We start from the raw sequence: 18,139 nt of genomic DNA on the forward strand, positions 1-18,139 counted from the left end.
AATAGGCACAAAATAAATGCAAAAGCATCCACAAGTTTTACTCATGTTTATTGCTTATTTAAAATTTTTGTTCAACATTTTTACTTGAGTTTTGACCTTTAAAGTAGATTTAAAACTCCAATCTCTCTTACCTATATTTGTAACATTAATTGCAATTATTTTCAAATTGGAGTTTTCCCATGTCCGATTTTCAAGATTTAGCAATCCAAAAATTCTCTAAAACTCAAATTTCAAACATTCAACAGCTACAAAACCTGTCAAGCCAATGGGGGAGATGCATTTTTGAATTCATTCAAATTGAATATTAGAATGTGATTTTAGTTTTTTTATTAGAATTTCATCATTTAATGCCAACCTGGATGCCTGGTTTGACTACTCTAATATGGTAATATAACCATAGGCTGGCCAAGAAGGGGTGTTAAAATTTTTGCTAGAGCAATTTGACTGTGATCCATTTCGCAGCTTGTCTACAGTTATATGCATACAAACATAAGGGAAGAACAGATATAATAATGATTATAATGATCATAATTAAAACCAATGCAATTCCTGTATATGCACAACATTAGTCATTTTAGCAAATGATTGAACACCCTACATATGTAACATGCAAATACTGAAAATCCTTAAGAGCAAGAGAGTTGCAGATGATTTGGATATTTCATTTGTATAAATACCAATAAATTTCACATTTGCACCTTGGAATCAAGCACAATATAAATTAGTAAACAAATCATGACTTTTGTATCACCTTCCAAATTGCATATCTTCATCATCTAAACAGTGTTTACAAGTTCATTTGCAGAGTTCTATAACCTGCAACAATGGTATACAGGAAGAAATAATAAAAAATTATCCAAAACAGGCGCCAAACTTAGTGTCAATATTTCAGAAGTTGGAAGCTGAGTAAAGGAGGCAGTTTAAGTTTAACTTGCATGACTGGTAATTACACAGCCTTCTGGCAAAGTTTCATGGGTAACATTTTCATAAGGATCAACTGTTCTTGAAGAATTCCCTTCAGCGCATTGAGCACAAACAGGCATGAATGTTTTTTCTTGTTTCATCCCCTCGTCCCCTCCTTTAAAAACGTGATTTTTCTAGCCAATACCAGGAGAGCATTAATCTGCCTTGTACTGCTGTTTTATATGTAATTTACAGTCACTAAATGTGATAAAAGAATGCAATTGTGGGAAGAAAAAGAAGGAATCTCAAAGGGATAGTTTTTTTTCCTTATTGAGAGAGATTATACAATTAAACTTTAAATAAAATGAAAGAGAGAGAGAAGAGAATCCCTGCTGCTCAGTGTAAGGTACATTCTTTTGAATAAAGCATACAATAAAGAGGCCAGTAAAATATAGTCAGCCTGAATGTCTGAATAAATGCCTGAATGCCTGAATATGTATGTATATTGTTATTTATACTTCACTACCTATGTATGTGCAGCACTGTACAGTAGAAGGGGTTATGTAATAAAAGGCAGTATGTTTACCCAGAGTAACTTATTAGCAGGTAGCATTTACTGGTCACTTCTGTCAAAGCAAACATGTTATTGGTTGCTATGGGTTAATGCACATGGACATACTTAGTCCCTATAATTACATATGTGGGACAGAGTGTTACCACTGGTTTGGTAAACAGTATGGTCTGGAAGGGGTAGAAATAGCTCCTGAGCATAGGCAGTTTTTTCTTCTGAAAGATATGTATATAAGGAGATAGGGGAGCTTACTGGTGTAAAATAGCTATATGTAGAAATAAATGACATACATACATAAATTGTTTTTTAACTGGGGGGTGGAGTGAAAAAAAATTACTCCAAGGAATAAATCTCCTGGTTCCACGCACGCAAAGATCTAAAAACAAAGCCATTGCATAAAATTGTATCAGCACATTTATTTCATCAATGTTCCAACTTTTTCAAAAGTACTGTAGTGCTGTATAAATTTTTCCTGCTGGTTCTAAAATACTTTTTAAGTTAAGGTACCTCCACAAAAAAAAACGTAAATTATAAAATTATATGTAGCACACAAACACTGACACAGTATTTAGATATTATTATATTATATTAGTATGTTTTTATTCTAATCTTAAAGGGAACAGTGCATCCTAATTTAAGATACTTAAACCAACTGCTAACCATAGGGCTTGTCCACAAAACAGGTACACTTTTAACTTACCATATTGAAGAAAGGCTCATGTTTTTTTTGTGCGTTATGTTGATTTTCTTGTGTTGACTCAGATTCTGAGTCTGTAACTAATTTGTGTCCATACTTTTAGCCAAGCTATATAATTGAATGCTGGCCCTAGATAAACCTAATGCCACAATAAAACACTTAGAAAAATGCATTAGAACACTTATAATTTGTACTGTAACAGCTTGTGTTTTCACCCATTAATCCTTATTAAGCCATATAAACTCTTTGCTAATCACTACAAGTCATGTTCAATTAGTGAGCAGAAGTCTTTTTTGTGCCCGTTTTGCTTTTTTTGCAACAGCATTTTCTATATTCCTTATAATACCAACTGTGTGTCACCTTGATCTGTACTCTGGTTAACATCATGCAGTCATTACCAAACTGTTCATAATTAAAAGCAAATCATGATTACCTGTATCCCAATGACTGCCTTGGGCTGTTAGAGATGTCATGTGGTGTAACAGATTGATTCTTTTCATGAAACAAGAGGCCATAACTCACTTCTCACTAGAAGTGTTCACAGAATGTAACCTTTGCATTACTGTGATGTTTTGTATAGAAAGAGAAGATAGAATACTTAGGTACTTAGATCAAATTATAAAAACACAGTAGGCGTTACAAATATGCTTTATGAGATTTAACATGCATCTGAATATATTTTAATAATGATCAAAAATTCTTTAAATCCCCTCAAACATTGTTATTAGTGTAGTGAGGCTACACCATAGGCGGAGGGTGATTTTTTTTTGTTTGGGTAGGCTAAGTCTAATGTTACTTCAACAGTTTCTTCGCCTGTGATTATCCACTGGCTGATTTAGCCCCATATTAGACTATCTGACCCATACATGGGATAACTTAAAGGGGAAGGAAACCTAGTCGGCGCAAACCCCCACCCCCCCACCCGTTTGTTGCCCACCCTCCCTCCTCCCCCTGGCCTACCCGTCCCACTGGGCAAATGCCCCTAACTTGTTACTTACCCTTCTGCGCAGGTCCAGTCCAAGGAGTTCACAGACGACATCTTCTTCCACGCGATCTTCTTCCTGCTGTGAACGGCGTTTTGGCGCATGCGCAGTAGGATCATTCGCGGGTACGAATCTACTGCGCATGCGCCAAAAGTCACGCGCATGCGCAGTAGATCGTACCGGCGAAATGATCCTACTGCGCATGCGCCGTTCAAAGCAGGAAGAAGATCGCGTGGAAGAAGATGTCGTCTGTGAACTCCCTGGACTGGACCTGCGCAGAAGGGTAAGTAACAAGTTAGGGGCATTTGCCCAGTGGGAGGGGTAGGCCAGGAGGGAGGAGGGAGGGTGGGCAACAAACAGGTGGGGGGTGGGGGGTTTGCGCCGACTAGGTTTCCTTCCCCTTTAAGTGATGCTAACTGATGGGCCCACACGCTGCATGGTTAAGTATGAAGTCATTTTTCACTTGACATGGATGAAGCCCAGACTAATTTGAAAATAATATGCATACTCACTCTTTTATTATCAAAATTATAGAAAAAGTTCAGTTTATCCACATTACTGGAAATCAGGGCTAATGATTGGGTTGTTTAACATTAAAGCATTGTTTATTGGTCTACTTTCACATAAAACACAAGTGATATGTTAACTGTCATTAATGGGAGATCTTATACATAGAAAGTATAATGCAGATATACTTTGGTCCCCTTGCAAAAAACAGTAGCTGCCTTTTTACTGCAGTTTCAAAGTAATACAATATAACAGTAGATGTTTTCACACCTTCACACTTTTTTCTGTTTCAGCTAACACTACCTGAATAGATCAATGGAACTACAATTGATGGTATTTATTTTTTGTGCAATGTAAGTATGAAATAATCCCCACATACCAGACAGGTGGAGGTAACAGTAACAATAAATAAGTAACAATAAATTAAAATTCTTTGAATTTTTTTTAAACTTTTTAGGCAAACAGGTTTGGGGAGGCTTAGTTTCCTATGCCTCCCCAAGCCTTAGTGCGCTACACTCACATAGCAGCTCTATAAAAGTAATGTCATGATTTCCCAGATATGGCAATGTTTCCTAGATGTGGGCAAAGTTAAAAACAATGGGGCTCATCTACAGTATTAACACTTGGCAAATTTGCACCTGAGCAGAAATCTATGGCAACCAATCAAATATTTCATTGTACTATCTACAGCTGCCTGAAAAAGCTAATCACTGATTGGTTGCTATGGGTTACTGCTCTGGTACAGATTTGTCCAGTGTTTATAAATGAGCCCCAGTACCTTTGTGTAAATGCATATAATTATTAATTCTGTGTAATGCATTATGTTGGTGCCAAATGTTAGGCACCCCCAAGTGATTGTATTCACTTACCTGAAACCCCGGGCCGGTGCTCCTATCAGCAGAAAACTGCACTAGTCCGGAGTTATTCCAGCGAGCACCACACAGTTTTCTGCTATAGGAGCACCGGCCTGGGGTTTCAGGTAAGTAAATCCAATAACTTGGGGGTGCCTAACATTTGACACCCACAAGTGGGATACGACTTTCCTTCTCCTTTAATGATTTTAATGGACGGAATAAGTATACATTTTAATAAAAAGGGAAAAAATCCAGCAGTTTGAATATCCCAAGGCACAGTCCTGCAATCAATGGCTTTATCCAATGTTAATCACAGCTCAAGTGCCTACCTACTTCTGTGGCTATTAAGAGGAAGCAGAAATTGTAATTACACTGTTGGTCAGACTTCTTTGGCACCAACATGGAACTAAAAGTAAGTAAAACAAAATACGTGTCTTTTGTCTATTGTTTACTTTAAATTAATGTGCAGTCCTAAACATTATTAGAGTAATTTTAGTCTCATAATGACCAAACCTGAACTATGAATGCCTCATTTATCATCCACATACTACAAACATTTTCTGTAGTAACAGCATTCAAGGTGTTAACATTTTATATCTTTGTGTTACTATGTTAAAGAGTTCCTTTGATTGTTTTGGAGATTGTCCAAAAAGGGCTAAAAGATTTGTTCTCTTCTCTTGGCCTCTGACCAACCTTATAACTGAAACCCATTCACTGAGAAAACAGGTGATCACCTCAGCTGTTAAGTTTGCTGATTTTTAAAAATGAGCTTGCATTATCTGAACATTGCATTAAACCAACATAAAGGCATTCTGAATATATAAAGTAGGTTTCTGAATTTAAAACTGTACAGTTCATACAAGGTACATTAATTGAGTGTTTTGTTTATGAGTATTCTGGATATTAGGGGTCATTTCTCAGAGTGCACCCCTTAGGGCTCATTTGGTAAGCATTTGCGCCCCCCTGCTTATTGCCCTCTGCACTGAACTTTGTGGGGAAGTCTACATGCCTCCCCTGCTTGCCCCTACTGAATCTAGTTCTACCTTATATAGGCAGAACTCAATTTAAGGAGCATTCAGCAGGTCTCCCCAAAATTGCACAATGCCCCATGCAGTGGTCAAAGTGCAAAAAAAATTTGCAGACATTTTTTGCAGACTGCATGGGGCATTGTAAAAATTAGCAGCAAACTATTAGGGCTCAATTACAATGCCTGTCTGTGTGCTCTATTTGGTTTTAACTTTATACTATACCTGACTGGTTTTTAAAAAAAATTTCAGGCCGGTAATGTATGTGTAGGGGTGGCGATTAGGTGCCTCTATGCTCAGCTCTACTTTATCTTCATTCGCTTCGCAAATCTACTCACATACTCCAAGGGGCCTATTATTTGTGTTTTTTTAGGCCAAGTTAGCTCTTAGCTCCTACAGCTTAGGGCAAGTTTTATCAACAAGACCACAGTCACGGTTACCCTGCCTTCTCCAGCTTTGTGGTGTCCCAGGCATACAAATTACTAGGTAGCAGGTTTTGGGACATCTCCACCACTCTTTATATAATTTTCTCTCTCTCTTTCACGAACCTGAGCAAATTTATTCCATTAATTTATCATTATTGACTCCATTTTCTATTTATTTATTAGAATTCATTTGGGAATCTAATCTATTTATTAATTACTGCACATCACTTTAGATCCTTTTGTAATATTGATTTAGTTTACTGATGAATTCTCAAATGAATTGGTGCTTCAATTAAATTAAGTGATTGTTTTTTAATAAGAATTATTTATCACTTTAAGGAATTAATTGATATCCTTGCAACTGTAAGTACCTGCACTTTATACACCAATTGGGGGGATTAATTAGTGTTATTTTAAATAATCGATTTCCCTATTTTTAAGCTACTATGGATGAATAGAGAAGTAATAGATGTGGAGTGACTCTTATATGTCATAATAGGTCAAAGTGGGGTACTTTTTCCTCTCCTTATTTTTCATAATCGTAATTGTACTGACCTTGGTCAGACCTCTGCTTTGGTTTGTGGTATAAATTATTATTAGGCAACAATGGCTTAATTGTACTTACTTACTATGTACTGGTACATAGTGATGACATTGGTTATACTTGGAGCTTAGTGATGTCATTTCTAGGAGCCAGTGGCCTCGGGGCGCCACAGTACGAAATCTGGGCCTGTCCTTATGTTTTAAAATAGGCATACATAATTCAATATATAAACAGGTGCTCAGTGATATCATCAGTTCTAATCAGTGCTTAGTGATGTCATTTATGTCACATGACTCACATAAATGTGTGTATTAGTGAAGTGCTCCCTTTAAAAAATTAGGCTATTAGAAGTCACATAAATGCTCCATGACCATATCCCTATATTTTATAATAGGGAGCACATTATTTACTATATTGTTGATCAGTTTGTTATTATTCTATCAAAAATCTAAATTCAGTGTGTACAACAATTGCAATGTTAAGTCATCTTAATAGATTTAAATAAAAGAGTGAACATACAATAATGTTTAGTTAAAGCAGAGTCAAAACTTTTTTACACTTTTAAAATACATAAATATGCTTAAAGGGCATCTGTTGGGCAAAAAATATTATCCCCAACCAAAGGTGCGAGCTAATAGAGCCTGCACTCTGGTTGGGGGTATCTGTAGTTTTTTTTTTTTAATTGCCCCTGCCAGCACTAGAACACTCACAGCCGGGAGGGAGCTCCCGGCATGAGCGCCATGTTTGGGCACATGTATGTGCATAATGAGTGAATGCCTAGACTTGGTCATTATGCGCATGACCATGATGTCATAAGCACATAATGCGTATGTAAGACATGGCTGTTTACACCGGGAGCCCCCTCCTGGCTGTGAAAAAAAAAACTACAGTTACCCCCACCAAGAGTGTGGCTCTATTAGCCCGCATCTTTGGTTGGGAATAATATTTTTGCCCAACAGGTTCCTTTTCCGCTTAAGTAAAAAAAAAACTCTATTGTGATGTCATAGAATTAAAAGGCTAATTTGGGGAGGCAAGATGTGTCACACCAAATATGATGGCCCCACTCACATTTAAAAGCACATCCATTGTGTATTTTCTACAATATATATTTCTTTGCAGCACACTCAGATGCATATGAAGCTAAAATGTATTTACTATTTACCAGGTTGGGCCTGGGAAGCATAAAAAGCCCAGAAAATACTGGTGAAATGTGTGTATAATGTTCAAAATACATTGCAGATTGAGTGCATAATTCATATTTAATGAACAGAACATAATTCAGATAAATAGGCAGCGGGAAATTGACAAATAATTCCCAAGACACACTGCAGATTAACAGAAAGGGATAATTTCGATGATTAAATCCACCGAATACATGCCATTTCAAAAGAAAGGGGCAGAGTAATGCTGCTTGAAGAATAAACACAGTTTTTTAAGATGTTGTGCAAATTCCAGCATCTACCAAAAAACCTGTACACAGTGATTTGCGACCAGGATAATTTGGCAAAACGGCAACTCTATACATCATACATATACATATGTGCACTGTACTTATGATTCACACCTCCAAACTAGCATATCTTGACAGTATCTCTATTATACTTATTTCTTCTTTTATTTCTTTCATACCTTTTTTCTCTTTTCCTTCTTCTTCCATTTTCTTTTCACTTACACTTTTCACCTTTCTGTGCCACCATTCCCCCTTGTTTACTCTTTATTAAACTACCTACTGTATTTCTATTTTGTTCTCCTTTTCTTTTCATACCATTTCCATATATTCATCTGACCTTTCCTGACATTCTTCTCCTCTTTTATATTATATCATATATATTTATATTTACATATTATATCATTTTATATATTATATATTTATTTTTTTACTATAATCTCAACATTTCTTTCTCATCTCTCACCATCTTTTTTTCCACTGTCTCTCTACCCATTCTATTCCCAATTTTCCTTCTGCTCTTACCTTCTCACTCCATTCTTTCAGACTTTCCTGTGCAGAATTTTTTTTAAAGAATGATAGATACCTCAGAAGCCATCAACATAATTTACCTGGCAGCAAGCAATTTTTCAGTCTTTTTTTCTAAGGTATCAATTAAAACAACACCTTACCCTACTGCTTTGTTTAATAGAAAATATAATTCTTTCTAAGATCATGAGAAACTGATAATGCCTAGTGATGGGCGAATTTGCGCCGAAAAATTCGCAAAACGGTGCCGGCGTCTCGTTTTTGACGCCGGCGCCCGTTTTTCGATGCCGGCGCCCGTTTTTGACGCCGGCGTCTGTTTTTTCGAAAAAAAAATTTTGACGCCGGCGAATTTTTATTCGCCTGCCGCGAATCGCGCAAATTCGCCGCGAATTCGCGCCTGGCGAATAAATTCGCCCATCACTAATAATGCCATTATGAGTAATCCAAAAATTGGGCCTCTTCTATATGTAACACCTATGTGGGCCACTCAGGGTTAATTCACCAGCTAGAACACTAGAGCATGGGTTACACGCGACTTACACCCAGGGCAGGGCCTTCGCTAAGTGGAAGTGTTCCCTCTATGGTGTTGTGCAACTACATCCCCCCAGGCTACTGTGCACACAAAAACAACTTGGGCGCCAGGAGGTTCTTAACAATCAGTAACGGTTTATTATGCCAAAAAGGTCAAATGACCACAGGTTTCAGTACTCACGCAGGAGTTGAGGAAAACAGCATATTGAGAGTTCACACAGACCAAAGGCAGGCTCACACAGAGTACACAGACAATTGCAGTACAACCTTTCCATCCTGGAAGTTGTCAGGAAAGCAGCTTCTACCCTACAGTCCCTCTTCACTGAGATCCCTGACTAGAGGCAACACACAGAGCCTCTGGGAAGCTACTCCCTTTCTGCAAATCCTTGTTGGAGCTTAGCTGCTCTTTCTCTCTATCTTATCTGCCTTTTTCTCCTAGAGAGACTGCCCTAGTATATCTGTTCCTCATTCATGGGGTTTCCTGGTCCCCGACTTGGACACATGCCTTCTTCTGGGCCTTCTGTACTCAGCCCCTCTGAGCACACCCAGCTGGATCAGCATCCAGAGGCAAAAGAGGAAGTGGCCACTCCCTGCACACACTATATAGGAGTGTGTCAGAGCAGTGTCATCAAATCTCTCAGCCTATCACTGTAAAGGTTATTTTGTAACAAGGATTCTACCCAATAACCCAAGGAAATGGTGAAAAGATTAACTCTATAGGGCCCTACATATATTTATATAAACAGAAGATATCCAGCTACAAAAAGCAGACTTCAGAAAACATTTACATTTAAATGTTTCTATTAGTCAATAAATAATGCTATCTCTTTTTCTGTAAGTGATTAAGTGATCTATATTTGTCCTAGACAGTATATAATGTACAGTTGTAAATAACTTAAACCATGTGATGAATCCTCAAATTTTCTCTTCCATGAATCACCAAACTATCTGAATTTCAAAACTTGCAAAGTTGCTTCACACTCCTCTAGATTTGAAGCACTGTTTATAGCTGATAACTACACATTACACTGCATCATACTACTGAAGAAACATAAAAGTCATTGGAAATTATAGAAGAATAAGTCATACTATATTGCTGAAATTATTAGTCCAAAGGGAAATAATTTACAAAAGGTGAATTGCAGAACAGAAATACTGAATAGTAATTGAAGGAAGCATTAGTGCATATAGGCACTTATAGCATTATAATCATGATGTGAGCACATTAATCCAGGGCCTCAATATCTACTATCATATAGGCATGTTATGGGTTAAATCACATAATGTTGATCTGTATTTTGTTTTTGACATTCTCCTCTTGATGCCCTGCTAGTTTTGGAACAGGGATGTTCGTCATCCATGTACCTGCAAAGATATGTTTTCAAGATATGTTACCGATAAGACTAACAATAGTCTTTATTTTTGCCAAAGTGTTTTTTACCAAAGTATTCTGTGTGCAGATGTATCCTGTTTGAAGTGACGTAATTTTCCCTATAAGAGTTTGTACCCTTGCCCATAATAAAGGAGTTTGCTTACAGACTACATCTGATTGTGTTCTGTGCATGCTCCCAGATATCTGTTTTGCCTGAATGGACAGTGATAGATGACCCCTGGAGTGGCAGGTTCAAATCGAGTGCACTCGTAGCTACAGGTCCGAGGATTAGGACCAGGTTTACCCTTTCAGTTTGGCGACGAGGATGGGATCGGCTCAGGAACTCTGGTTGGTAAGTAAAACGTCTGTCTTTATAGACGATTTTTTCCTTGCCTTCCAGTTTTTCCTAAATGCCGATTTAGGTTATTTTAGGGTATTTTGGTTGTAGCTTAAATAGTCTCAAGGTAGAGACAGGTTAAATAGTCTCAAGGTAGAGACAGGTTAAATAGTCTCAAGGTAGAGACAGGTTATATAGTCTCAAGGTAGAGACAGTTTTAGGAGTCTGAAGGAAAAGACTCCAGGTTTATTAGAGCCCTAGAGGAGAATAGGGCAGGTTTTAGTCACTAGGGGTCATTCTTTACTGACTATCTTGTCCCCTCATGCAAAAGTCCTGGGTTGTTAAAAGTCCTGTGTTGTCAAAAGTCTTGTGTTGTTGAATGTATAATGTTTTACCATTGTTTTTAAATGTTTTGAAAAAGAAAAAACAGACAGTGAAGATATTAAGAGTTGATCGCAGAGCCGTTGTGGGTATTTTCGAGACCTTGATCTCAAACAGCCCCTCCAGTTCTTGCTTTATCTTCTTATCTGTTTGCTATCATTCTGGTTATTAAATACGCATTAAGACATTAGTTCTCGGAACATAATTGTTAGGTATTGTTGGGACCTTGCTCTCAAACAGCCTTATATTGTGTTCCTGAATTGCATATATTTGATGGCTGGTTTTTCATCCTAGGTGTGGAAAATGGGTTCAAAGAATTCTAAAAGTTTGCCTAAGCCTGTACAGGGGGAAACCTGTAAATAATATGTGTATCGCTGTAGTCCTACAGGGTTTTTTTTTTGTTGATCCTTGGGTAGACAATATTGCCGGTTGGGGAGAAGCTATAGGATTAGATGATCCTTTTCCCCGGGATGGTGCAAAGGACCAATACCATATGGAAATGGTCGTTCAAATGTGCCTCCAAAAAGGGGGGTGATACAGATTGGGACTATACTTATATGAAACCTGGTGCTGAGAATTGGTTTAAGATTGTCCCAGGGTGGAGTCCATCTCAGACTTTACCAAAGCGATCTGAGGGTCCCATTTTCACCACCTCCTTTATGTCCCCTTCTACTCCTGCACCACCTTACACTGCAATATATCCCAATATAAATACAGTTAATTCTGATGATAATGTCTGCATAGCTGTAGCTAGTGCAGCGTATACCAATGCTGCCTCAGCCCCCTCTGCAGAGATCCGCTCACCCTTCACAGTCTCAAGCCTCAGTCTCTGTACCTCAGGCTAGGGATGATACACTACCTACTGATAGTGAGGTTAAAGTAGCTGGCGTGAGCGCTTTGAGTGCTCATTCTTTAGAAGGAGACAGCTCCTCCGATATAGAGATCGATGCTACTGACCTAACAATAGACAAGTCACCTTATTCATGCCATTATGAGGTTGTTTCATACAGTCCAACCACCAATAAATTAATCTGTAGACGCACTGATTCAAAAGCAAAGAAACAGTATCCTTTTCTCACAGTGGGTGACCAATTGATTATGAAACCCAATTGATTATGAAACCTTTGAGTGCCAGTGAGTTGCAAAACATTCTGTCTCACTCTCCTGATCCCAGGAAAAACCCAGGAGCATGTCTTACGTATTTGAAAAGAATGTGCCAAGGACAATGTTTTCATCAAAATGACATGCGCCTTATTATAGACGGCATATTGGGTTATGATCTGGAATCGGGATGGAATTGGGCCAGAGTTCCAACTATTAGTACCCCCATAGACACAGCCTTTATGAACACTACACAGTATCCGTTAAACACCACTGCAGGGTTAAATCAAATGTGGCAGGAAATAGAAACAGAAATGAAAAGTTTGTGGACGGATAGACAGTCTATGTCTATCGTTCTTGCATGTAAACAAAGACAAAACGAATTACCCAGTGATTTTGTAAAAAGATTTTTTTTAAAGTCTGGAAGGAAGATGCTTCTCTTTCTTCAGATGGCAATATGTCCCAGTTAAAAGTACAGACATGTTTGGGGAATATGATGCACCAATGTAGCGTAGCCACAAAACAGTTAATTTCTGAATGGCCCACGCTCACAGCAACAGATTTTTACAAAAAGGTTATTGAAAAGGAAGCTGCGAGTTGTTATGATTTAGTGAAGCGAGAGAAAAAAAAAAAGGTTACCGACACATACAATGAGAAGAGTTCTCCAGCCGTTTCCCCCCCCCGCAGCCCCCCCTTCATATCCTTGTGATGCTTCTCTGGAATAACCAGTGGACTCCTAATTACAACACAAACAGAGGGGGAGGGAGGGGTAGAGGCTGGAACAGAGGAAGAAACTCAAACTGGTCTAATAATACTAATTACAATAGAAATCAATGTTTTAATTGCCTCAAGGAAGGACACTGGCGTAATGAATGCCCATATCCCCCTCGGCAACGCAATCAACAAACACCTCAAAACATGCCTCAATTAGTAAATCTTGCACCAAATGTTGCCCAAGCTACTCAGCCTACTGGCCCCAGACATACTGTAAACTGGCTAAGTTCAGCATAGGGCTGCCCTGAAGGTTGTACCCCAGTTTTCCCTGTTGTTTCTATCTCTGCATCTGCAGATCCTTATTTGTGCTTGACCGTTGCGGGTGTCGACTTACTTTTTTTAGTGGATACAGGCGCCGCGACCTCTTGCATACGTGTGGATATGTATGATGGGGACGTGCAGGGATCTTCACCTTCAGTCGGGATTAATGGGGTAATCACTCCTACTTTTGAAACACCTACATTATCAGTACAGTACCCGTTGTCACAAGAGAAAATAGATGGCATCAGGCCTTTCATTGAATCCTTTTTGCAGCAGGGCGTGCTTGTGCCCACAGTTTCACCTTACAACACTCCCATTAATCCAGTTCCCAAGAAAGATAACCAGTACCGATTTGTACAGGATTTACGGGCTATTAATGCTTTAATTATACCCATTGCACCTATTGTTCCAGATGTGACAGTTCTACTTACATCCATTCCTTGTGATGCTACTGTTTACAGTGCGTTGGCGTGAGCATTTTTTCGGTCCCAGTGGACCCTGAGACACAGTTACTATTGGCTTTTACTTTTGAAGGCGCCCAATTTGCATGGACACGCCTCCCCATGGGCCTAGTGGATTCACCAACGGCTTACTCCCTGGTGCTCCAGCAAACCCTTAAATCGTGGGCTCCTAGCCATGGTTCCGTCCTGCTTCAGTACGTCGATGACCTACTGTTGTGCAGTCCCAATCAGGAAGCTAAATACCATGATACTGTTAGCTTGTTACAACACTTAGCCAAAGAGGGCCATAAAGTATCCAAACATAAAACTCAGATGGGGGCTGAGTCAGTGGAATACTTGGGTTTTGTTCTCTCTCATGGTCAGAGACAATTGAGTCCAAAAAAGAGTGGAGGCCATTGCCAAGAAAAAAAAAAACCTGTTACACATAAAGAAATGTTTTCCTTTTTAGGCATGGTCAATTACTGCCGCCAATGGATACCTGATTGTTCATATTTTGATAATATCCTACGGCAATGTCCTAAGCAGTCAGCACCGTTACATATTGAATGGACACCTGAAATGACCAATGTTTTTCATTCATTGATTGCATGTCTTGTCAAAGCTCCTGCTTTGGGATTGCCTAATTATTGTAAATCTTTTCATTTGTATGTTAAGGACACCTGTAAAACCATGACGGCAGTCTGCGCACAAGAGTATGGAGGAAGTTTTCGTCCTGTGGCCTATTTTTCCAAAGTAATGCCTGTTCCGGTACAGGGGATGCCGGCGTGTCTCAGAGCCTTAGCAGCTAGTGCTATGGCTGTGGAAGTGTCACAATCTGTAACAATAGGTCACCCCACTGTATATCGTGCGGCATATGCCGTTGTCCAATTGCCAAATATTGTACTGGAGGAAGAACCCATTTCAGTTAACTCCGCACAAGCTGCCGAACTCATTGCATTAACCAGAGCATGTGTTTTGTTTTCAGGAAAACCTGTTCATATCTTCACAGACAGTAGGTACGCTTTTGGGGTAGTACATGATTTTGGCAAAATTTGGCAACAGAGAGGGTATCAAACCACGGAGGGTAAGCCTATTGCACATACACATCTTATTGAGAAATTACTCAAGGCCATACAATTACCATCTGACTTTGCCATCATACATTGTCGGGCACACACACACAAGACAGATGACATTTCATTGCGAAATGCTTTAGCAGACCAAGTGGCCAAACAGACTGCCACTCTTTTCACCTCTGTGCCTACTTTTCTTTTAATACCTCCACAGTGTCCTCAGGACCAAATATTACAGCATTTACAAACATTTGCCACACAGGAGGACCTTGCTTTTTGGTCTAAACAAGGGCTCACCTTAGACCAAGCTGGCTTATATTCATTTCAAGGCAAAGTAGGTATTCCAGAAGCTAGCCTACCCTTACTCATTTCTCAAGCACATGGCATTGGACACAAGAGTATTAAAAATACTCTCACATGGCTCCAACAAAACTTTATAGCCAACAACTTACGCCGACACTGTGAGAATTTTGTCAAAACTTGCATCACCTGTATTAGGGGAAATTCTGGGGGTACTGTAACAAAACACCAACACCTACCACCTCCAGTAGCCCCTTTCTCACATTGGCAGGTCGATTTCACACACATACCTAAAACTGGGACTATTCAAGAATATTTGCTTGTTTTTACAGACCATTTTTCCCACTGGGTTGAGGTTTTTCCTACTAAACGAGAGGATGCTCGTACAGTTGCAAGAATTTTAGCCTCCGAGATTGTTCCTCGATACGGTTGTCCACAGCAGATTAATTCAGATAATGGCCCAGCATTTGTCAGTAAAGTACTCCAAGAGCTTATAAAATGGTTACAAGTTACTTGGAAATTTCATGTCCCATACCATCCTCAGAGTTTGGGCATTGTAGAAAGGATGAATAGGACAATTAAGGATAAACTTCGTAAAGCTACTCATGCAACATGGAAACATTGGAAGTCATTTCTTCCTGCCATACTTGCATACTTGACCCCTAATACCACTACTAAATTATCACCGTTTGCAATAGTTATGGGTCGACCGTTTCCCACACCATGGGTGAAAGGACCGTTAGTTATTATGCCAGGAGATTTAAATTTAATTCAAGAAGAATATGTAAGAAATCTTATCACCTGTTTGAATGGCATCTATGGTGATGTATCTTTGTCTTTTCCTTTACCTCCACAGGAACCAACCCATCCTTTCAGGCCAGGCGATCTTGTTGTGATCCGACACATAAGTCGTTCTCGAAAAGGGGATTTCCATTTGGTCCACCTACCACTGTCATCGCTATTACACGGACGGCTGTCCTTACTTCCGATAGGGACAACTGGATGCACGTATCACGAATGAAGTTGGCACCAACCCTTTCCTCTCTGACGACCACAGATGACAACACCAAAGGTTCCCCAAATCAAGCACCGCTCGAAGATGACAAGAACATACTCCCTGATGAGTCGTCAACTGAGGATCATGGACAATCCAACGACAAGGAGAGCAGTCTATTGTTTATGACTTACCTTTTGCTCTTTATCCCCATGTGGGTGTTGTTTAATTGCATCTATTCACCATCTTTGGTTGGACCATTACAATCAATATGCTATCGATTCCCACCCCACCAGAATACTTCTGATCCCAACATGCCCAACTTAGACTTTTGCATGCTCGTTTGTAATAATCACTTATGTGATTAACAGGGGGATTGAAGGAAGCATTAGTGCATATAGGCACTTATAGCATTATAATCATGATGTGAGCACATTAATCCAGGGCCTCAATATCTACTATCATATAGGCATGTTATGGGTTAAATCACATAATGTTGATCTGTATTTTGTTTTTGACATTCTCCTCTTGATGCCCTGCTAGTTTTGGAACAGGGATGTTCGTCATCCATGTACCTGCCAAGATATGTTTTCAAGATATGTTACCGATAAGACTAACAATAGTCTTTATTTTTGCCAAAGTGTTTTTTACCAAAGTATTCTGTGTGCAGATGTATCCTGTTTGAAGTGACGTAATTTTCCCTATAAGAGTTTGTACCCTTGCCCATAATAAAGGAGTTTGCTTACAGACTACATCTGATTGTGTTCTGTGCATGCTCCCAGATATCTGTTTTGCCTGAATGGACAGTGATAGATGACCCCTGGAGTGGCAGGTTCAAATCGAGTGCACTCGTAGCTACAGGTCCGAGGATTAGGACCAGGTTTACCCTTTCAGTAATGCTGAAAGCCACTATGTTATTCTAGCAAGAGTTTCTTTTTAGAACTTAAAACAGAACAAGGCAAGGCAGTGATGCAATGAAAATGCTAGGTAACAGAACCCTGCTACCTAGCATAACAGTTTCTCTTAATGTCTCTCCTTTGACCTCGCAAAGAGAGATCAAACCACTGCTAAAAGCTTGATTCTTTTAACACACTGATCAGATAGCTTTGGAACTTGGTATGTTCCCCTAGGGTTTTGCAAACAAGCGTCCTAGATCTTTCAAATGATAATCTTTACTTAGTCATGTAGACACAAATTATTATGTAAATCCCAATTAAACCTATGAAATATGAATCATCAATCAGTACAGCTCTGTCACCTGCATAAGGATTTCATTTGCTTCATTTTTTTTTACCTTTCCTATGGGGTTACAAGTAATTTTCCCTCTCTCAGTGCTTAAGCAAAAATTTAAAGTAATTAATTTTTTTTTTATTATGAACTTTGGAGAGAGAACAAATGATAGCAGCACTACAGGGTTTTTTGGTATTAAGTAATAATAACATCTGCAAGGTTACAGTACAGATTAAAATAATTCAAAGTTGATAGGCGTCATTTAAATTAGATTAATTTAGCCTTGCATAAATGCAGACGTTCTGCACACATTGGTGTTATATGTGAATAAAGAAAAGAAGTCAGTTGCTAGTAAAATTCTACAATGTAGATGATGCAGTTACAGATGTAAAGATTAAGTGAAAAATGTGGAAAATCACAGGTTATGTACATAAATAGCAAAAATTATAAATAGTTCTTATAGCATTTAAAAATTAAATAAATAAACAATATTATAAAACCATAGAATAAAAGTAATGACAATGTAGAGTATAAATTTTTGTATTTACATATTTTCATGCTGAGGAATGAGTGTAAAACAGCACTACATTTGCAAGATAATTTACACATATATACATGGCTAAAAACCATATGCAAGCCATAATTAGGAGCTACCATATATAATGTTTCAGATTCAGATTTTTGGTAACTAACGTAGGGATGGGCAAATTTGACTCGTTTCGTTTGGTCAAAAATTCGCGGGTGGCGAAATGTCGCCGATGCCCATTAAAGTCTATGGGTGTCAAAAAAATTGTCACGCAGCAAATTTTTTTTGACGCGCGTCTTTTTATTTTGACGCACAACGCCATACAAGTCTATGGC

General features: G+C 38.8%; 1 protein-coding gene across 1 annotated transcript; it reads left to right on the plus strand.

Annotated features, from left to right (window-relative positions):
- Positions 1-10,586: 10,586 nt before the first annotated feature.
- On the plus strand, positions 10,587-16,795 carry LOC121402987. Its single transcript, XM_041590108.1, has 2 exons — positions 10,587-10,739; positions 14,357-16,795. The coding sequence occupies exons 1-2, from the start codon at positions 10,713-10,715 to the stop codon at positions 16,073-16,075; spliced, it is 1,746 nt and encodes a 581-aa protein (XP_041446042.1). The 5' UTR covers positions 10,587-10,712; the 3' UTR covers positions 16,076-16,795.
- The last annotated feature ends 1,344 nt before the right edge of the window (positions 16,796-18,139 follow it).

Source organism: Xenopus laevis, chromosome 4L, assembly GCF_017654675.1.
Source record: "Xenopus laevis strain J_2021 chromosome 4L, Xenopus_laevis_v10.1, whole genome shotgun sequence".
In the NCBI taxonomy this organism is placed as follows: domain Eukaryota; kingdom Metazoa; phylum Chordata; class Amphibia; order Anura; family Pipidae; genus Xenopus; species Xenopus laevis.

Excerpts from the sequence above, each read along its gene's own strand:
- LOC121402987 (XM_041590108.1), top strand. The coding sequence starts at position 10,713 with ATGGGATCGGCTCAGGAACTCTGGTTG. Across the intron at positions 10,740-14,356 it reads CGGCTCAGGAACTCTGGTTG|GACACCTGTAAAACCATGAC; the intron begins GTAAGTAAAACG and ends TTGTATGTTAAG.